The 7,175-nt window shown below is 35.6% G+C and overlaps 1 protein-coding gene across 1 annotated transcript; it reads left to right on the top strand.

Annotated features, from left to right (window-relative positions):
• The first annotated feature begins 1,854 nt into the window (after positions 1-1,854).
• Positions 1,855-3,024, top strand: LOC131875897 (DNA damage-repair/toleration protein DRT100-like). The gene is made up of 2 exons (XM_059220606.1): positions 1,855-2,274; positions 2,497-3,024. The coding sequence occupies exons 1-2, from the start codon at positions 1,855-1,857 to the stop codon at positions 3,022-3,024; spliced, it is 948 nt and encodes a 315-aa protein (XP_059076589.1).
• The last annotated feature ends 4,151 nt before the right edge of the window (positions 3,025-7,175 follow it).

Raw genomic sequence — 7,175 nt, 5'->3', positions numbered from 1 at the left:
ATGTGTATCAAATATGTTTGTAGGCTTTCCAAAATGAAGACACAAAAAAGGGCTTTGGAAAAATCTCACAATGATGTTAAAATTGATTTCTAATGGTGAAAAAGGTGCCATGAAAGACAATAAGTTGACAAGTGTTTTGAGATTGTAGAAAGCATGTTTATAATGGTGGACATATAAATACAAGGTTATAGCATACAAGGGTAAGAATAAAGTCCCTAATGTATAATACATGACCTCTCTAAGAATTCTCAAATAATGGGAAGATTTAGAAACTTACAAGTTTTTTTTTTGTTTTTTTTTTTTTAATGGAAGAATAAAGCCTTTATTTGTAATTACACATCTATAAGAGTTTCAAATGATAGGTGAAGCTTGGAAACTCTTCGAAACTTGGTACACATGAAGGAATCATATGAACACAACAAACACATATTAAATAAATAAATATTACAAGCTAGTGATAAATAAATGTAAACCGCATTAACAATTAATCTCATGAAATAAAGATCTTGACAATCTTGCTGGGAAAGGAAAAGCTTATTCAACTCATACATTACATGCCAACAAATTTAGATCAAATTAGACAAAGAACTAAAGAACTAATGAAAGATATTCTAAAGAATAAGTTCTAAAGTACCCCCAAGTCACCCACAATCATTCACTTCTCCAATCTAGGTATGGAAACTTTTGAAATAGCCGATGAGTTAGGATGACCAAAGGCATGTCAGCATTTAGAGTGAAAGGGAACCAACTTTGTAACTGATTTCATTAGTAAAATTTGTCAAGTTCAAGAATTCAAGCTTGAGAATGCTAGTTGGATTAAATAATCGAGAGAAGAGTTGCCAAATGAGATAGAAATGAGCTTAATATGGATGTAGATTAAAGAATAAGGTGCTACAAAATTTTCTACATAACAGAAATATTAAGGTGACATATTCTTTTTTTTTCTTCTTTTATATTATACAAAGCTATTTTTTAAAATATAAACATAATATTGAAATCACTGCAGCGATCATTAAACCATTGTGTTAAATGGAACTATTAAGATGATTGTTAAAGTCTTCACAATAGTTATGAAGTCATTGCAACAATTCATAACATCTACTTGTTAAAATAGTATTGTTATCAAAATTGATGAAAACACAATTTTTTATGCAAAATCATGTTGTAGACATGTAAATGATAACGAGTTTGAGAGAGGGACAACTAAGAGATGGTAAGTTTAATGGTATGATAAGGCACATCGACAGAGGGACAACTAAGGCTTGGTATTTTCTTTTTAGGTATCTCAGAAATGTCCCTGCGACTCTTACAAAGCGAGATTAATCCTGTAGACCGCACGATAACCCCATACCCCACCTGAACTCGGCTGGATAAACTGTCTCTATTGAACCTGAAATGAAGTTTGAACTGGTTGTCTGTGTCTTTCAATAATTCAACCAACTATACCGAGGGGCTACTGAGGCTTGATAGGCTAAGGAAGACTGCAGAGTAATCTAAAGACATGACAAAAGGCGGGATTAGCCCGGTCGAGTGTAATATTTATCTTGGACTAGTTCGACCGACACAATGCGGTGCATAGAAAAACAGCTGCAAGTCCGTATCATGATGTAAATACATCCATACGTGCTGAATGCACGCTTGTCGTTTTCAGTGGGCGGTGCACGTACGTTGATTTAGTCACGGGAAACTTTTTTCACCCGGTAACGTAATTCGAGCTCAAAATTGGCCATGTTTTGCAAGGCTTTTCTGCAATCTCAGCTACGTCACTCTCATTTCTACTATTTAATATGCTCTGCTCTCACAACACGATATACGCATTTTCTTTCCAATCGTCTACAACATATCATTCCTGCAATGGCGTTGGCTATAGTTAAGTTCGCTACTAGTACTGTGTTTTTAATCGTCCTCTTTGCCAATACATATATCTGTTTATGCAGGTGTCCTCCGCAGGAATACGAAGCTCTTCTATCCTTCAACATCACCTTAACTTTCCCCGCGGGCTATGGCTATGAATGGGCGAATGGAACAGACTGCTGCAAGTGGTATCGCATAGAATGCGACGAGCACAAGAACCATGTAGTGGAGATAAGGTGGATGCCAGATCGAAACGGCTATGGTGCAGAAGGAGGAATCATGTCTGACAACCTCTGCAAATTTCCTTCTCTTACAGGAATAGTGATATCGGACGTGGGATTGATAGGTAATCTTCCTTCATGCTTGGGAAATCTCCATTTTCTTGAGGATATAATTATAGAGTACAATGGGTTGGGTGGGGCAATACCCCTTAGCATTTGTATGCTCACAAATCTCAGTTACATTAGTCTTAGAGGGAATCAACTGAGTGGAAGCTTGCCATCTTGTTTGAACAATCTTTCTTCATTGAGATCAATCGATTGAGTGGCCAAATTCCATTTACATGGGGCAATCTCCCTTTGCTTGAGTTCTTGGATGTCTCCTTCAACCAATTCAGAGGGACTCTTCCGTTGTCATTTGCAGGGCTGTCCTCCCTTACTGACCTCCATGCCCGTGGAAATAGATTTAATGAGTGCCCCTTCTTGGGGCTTACCATCCTCTATTAAACTCCTCTCTTTCTCATTAAACCATGAGCTCACAATTTCAGAGATTTTTTTCCGTAACCTTACCAATTTATGGCGTTTATCTCTATCCAATAGCACACTAAATATTAGTACATCGTGGATTCCCAACTTCCAGCTCTCTGAGTTAGAACTTGTGTCATGTCAGATGGACGGTCAAATTCCACCATGGATTTCAACTCAGTTCTCGTTGTATTCCTTGAAATTAGCTGACAACGGTCTTGTTGGAGAAATTCCCTCTTGGCTATGGGCCATGGCTGCTTCCTTTGATGAACTAAATATATCACAGAACCATTTGCATGGGTCCCTTTTTCCAAATGGTCCGAATTCTGGGATAGGAATCTTGGATGTGTCTAGCAATGCATTAAGTGAAAATATACCTTCCGAGTGGCCAGCTCTAACAAAACTAATTTGTTTAATGATAATTTGATGCCTCCTATTCAATTGATGCTCAATGATAATTTGTTTACCGGTAACATTCCTCCAAGCTTGTGCAATTCGTCTCTATGGTTACAGTTACATCTTGAAAATAACATGTTGGATGGAATGATTCCTTGGTGTTTAATTGAGGATGGATCACGCATTTATGACTTAAATTTAGGAGGTAATAGTCTTGAGGGAAGCATGCCCCAAGGGCTAATCTTCTTGCATAGCATTGAGTACAAAAATAATCAGCTCAGCGGAATCTTCGCTCCCTCGTTTACCAATTATACATTTTTGCAACTACTTGATATTGGGTAAAACAATTCTCCGGACATCTTCCAAAGTCAATTGGGAATATTTCATCTCTTCAAGTGCTGGTGATGAACGACAATCAGTTCAGGGGTAACATTCTTTCAGAACTTGGCGACCTGAAGCAGCTCCAGATCCTAGACCTTTCGTCCAACAACTTATCAGGCTCTATTCCACACAATATTGTATTTTTACGCGCAATGGCTGTAGCAATAGAGGATGGCTATGTTTTGCAGAGTAGTCTGCCATATAAGGGTGGTAATAGCCGTAGCTCCTCTCTTGGTGGACTGGGTATGGCCTCCAAAGGTACAGAACTATACTACACATATATTCTTTCCACACTCATTAGCATAGATGTCTCCAACAATCAATTGAATGGAGATGTTCCTCTTGACCTTGGAAAGTTGAAGGGGTTGAGGTTTCTGAATCTATCCATAAACAGTCTTAATGGAATTATTCCACATAGTTTGGGGGATATGAGTCAACTTGGAATCGTTGGACATTTCTTCAAACAAGCTTTCAGGAAATATTCCTTCAGAGCTTCAATCTTTGAGCTATTTGGCATATTTGAATTTGTCCAACAACAACCTCTCAGGTAACATACCGCAAGGAGGACAAATGATCACATTTGAAGATACATCATATGCTGGAAATCCAAGTTTGCAGGGATGCCCACTTCCAAAGAACTACAATTGGCCCAAATTTGCACCTCCTCGTCCTGTGAGCTCTCCTGAAAATAAAGATGATGAGGAGAGCCAGCAAATACCGCGGTATGAAATTGGACTAGGATGGTCATATGGAGCAGGATTTTTTAGTATAGTAGTGTTGTTGCTTTTAGTCAGAGAGAGCTGGAGAAAGAAATACTTCAAGGGGGTTGATGATATTTTAAAGTTTCTGTTTTCTTTCGTGCGTAACAGGAGATTATGAATGCTAAAAAGCAAACATTTGATTTTTGTGCTTTTTTTGGGGTAAGCTGACTATATTTTGTATAGTTTAGTTTAAAATTGGGAATAGAAAAACTGTGTCATGCTTATATAGATATGAGTATATCTAATATGAATATTTTCGTTTCCAATGTTTGATGTAAAAAATCGATAATATTTGCTTGTTCAAATTCTTAAGATTTGTGTATGCATGAGAATTCCCATTCAGTTTTGTGCTCTTATGATTGTTTTTTCTCCTTTTAGAGAGAATGGTTTTATACTAATGTGATATCTTTAAAGAAAACTCCCAATTACAACTGAAAATTTGTAAAATAATTGATAACATCCAAGAACTGTAATCCACAATGAAAAAGAAACGCAACTTTGTAAAGAATGAGATGGATGCACGACCATCAGAAAGACAAATGAATCATAACTCCAAAGCAGATAAATTCCAATTAAGTTAGAATGTGATCCTACTTAATTTTAAATTTAGAATACTATGTAAGAGTATCCATTTTGTGAGCTTGTTTAGATGAAGACGCTATTCAATAGAATTGAAATAGTCGGGTTTAAGAAACTAATCCACTCAGTGCAAAGAGATCTCAATTACCAGTAAGTGTATATATGAGTAAACTACATATCGTATGCACCATTTCTGAGACTACAGAGTGCAAATAAAGAGAATCTCATGTTGTTCCATAAACACCTGGTTTAACCTTCAACTTGAAAACTAAAAATGGATAATCACGATTGAATTTCTGAAACGAGCAAATATATTTGTTTCTTCTTTCTAATAAGCGTACTAACACATAAGAACAACTTGCCCACTTCATCAAGTTCGGGATGGCTTTAAACATCAGTCAATCCATCGAGCTTGTTTGATTCTTCAGACATTTTGGCCTAATATTTTGCAAAATCTACAAGGGCCTCCTCATTAAAAAATTATAGAGCATCAATATTATCTAAATACAACTAGTCTTCTGGTTCACCTGACTGATCTAAATCCATTCGACAACCAGTTTCATACGAATCAAAAAGTTCTTATGAATCTGAAGCTATGTGAAAATCTGTCTTTGAAACACGATTAGTTTCAGTTCCACAGTAGTTAGAAAGAGTTGTTATCTCTCTTACATGTTATTGAATTAACTATAACATTACATAAATCATTATTGAATTAACTATAACATTACATAACATAAATAATGTCTACATCTGCAACTATGTTCATTTAAGCACCAAACTAAATGTTCACGTGATAATCTTTCAATAAAAAATAAAATAGGACATACAATCACATATGAGTGGTCGGTACCAACACTAAAATGCCTAAACAATATTCTGTCATTACAATTAATATTAATAACATCAATCTAACTTATATCAATCTCCTTATGGAGTGTTCAAGAATAAATAACAAAACAGTTACAATGCTTTTCAATTATAAATAACATATATACTGATAATAATTATTGAATAACTTGCAACTTGAATGAAAAAGGTACTAGAATGTAGAAGATAGGATCTTTTTCAAATGCACACAAACAAGTAACCAGTCCCTAATGGAGGCTAGCAACAACCACTTGACAATGTGGAACTCTCAGGTCCACCCCACCATGCTTAAAAGATAGACATAGAGATCCAAACACAGAAGCAGACAAGGAGGGGAAACAAGATCTACACTCAAGTGTAACACCAACATCTAGGGAAACATACAGTAAAAACAAGTATAAAAGACATACAAGAACAAGTATGAAACATGACAAGGATCTATCAAAGTCTTCTACTCACAACACACAAGATAGGATACTAGAGTATAAAAAGGACAAAGTGTCATTGCACAACATCAAGAGATAGCTCATATACAACCGAATAGTCCTTTCATGAAGACAAGGAGATTCAATTATGTGAAATTCAATGCCCCTTGCATGACCAAGCCTTCCCACTCCCATTCATAGTTTGTACAAGCACTCAAGGTCATGGAAAAGCACAATATTATCTTATTAATGTGTTCTACCCTAGTTTATTAATTAGTTTATCACTTGATTAAGAAACTCTCCAACGAGTTACCTTAGCAGCCTATTTAGGGTCTTGACCTCCATTGAGAGCCACTCTCCCTTTATGCATCTAGTTATCCATATCCTCAAGTTCAATACAAGGAATCATAAAAGCACTAAAACACATACATCTCATATTAGATATCCATGAATCCATTTTCAAAAAGATTGAAAACACAATCATATTTAGGCTTTTACAAGACCCTAACACCAAGGGGTCAACCTTGAAACAACATATGAATGAAAAATTAACTAATTTCTTCCACAAAATGGCATATCAATGGGCCTATGATCACTATATCATCCCAAATCTGATTAATCAAACCCAAAAATACAAGATTGATAAAGTGCAAGACCTAATTAAGCTTTTGGGATGACCCAAGAACCAAATCAAGACCAAACAACAGTGTTGCACATTTGATCTAATGTGCTACTTAGTTGTCACTATTTCCTACATACTTGCCACCTAGAATTATACACTTATAGCCTAGAACTACGCACATGCAAGTTATATTGGCACACTTATTTTGACTTCCAATTGGTCAATGTGATTTCTTAGGAGGCAAAATTAGAGAAAGACCCATTTAAGGAGTTCCTAATCATCTCATAGAAAGTCAACCAAATCATCCTCAATGCCCATATACAAAAATGAAAAATAAAACTTTCACGATAAAACCTACTTTAATCATTGAAAACAAGAGCAATTATAATAAAAACTTATCAATTTTCACATCAATAATAAATACACATTCGAGGAATGATATAAAAGACATCAAATAAACACAATTTTTTTTGAAAACATGACAAATTATAAGATACATAAGGAAAATGAAGAACCCTACCTCCAAATTGAAGATCAAGGGAAGAAA

This window comes from Cryptomeria japonica, chromosome 5 (genome assembly GCF_030272615.1).
Source record: "Cryptomeria japonica chromosome 5, Sugi_1.0, whole genome shotgun sequence".
NCBI lineage: Eukaryota > Viridiplantae > Streptophyta > Pinopsida > Cupressales > Cupressaceae > Cryptomeria > Cryptomeria japonica.
Note: the sequence above shows the minus strand (reverse complement) of the source record. Positions and strands in the feature narration are given on the sequence as shown.

Bases quoted from the DNA above. Each gene is read 5' to 3' on its own strand.
- LOC131875897 (XM_059220606.1), top strand. From the start codon at position 1,855: ATGGCGTTGGCTATAGTTAAGTTCGCTACTAGTACTGTGTTTTTAATC. The intron at 2,275-2,496 runs GCAATACCCCTT...TGTCATTTGCAG, and splicing joins AGTACAATGGGTTGGGTGGG to GGCTGTCCTCCCTTACTGAC.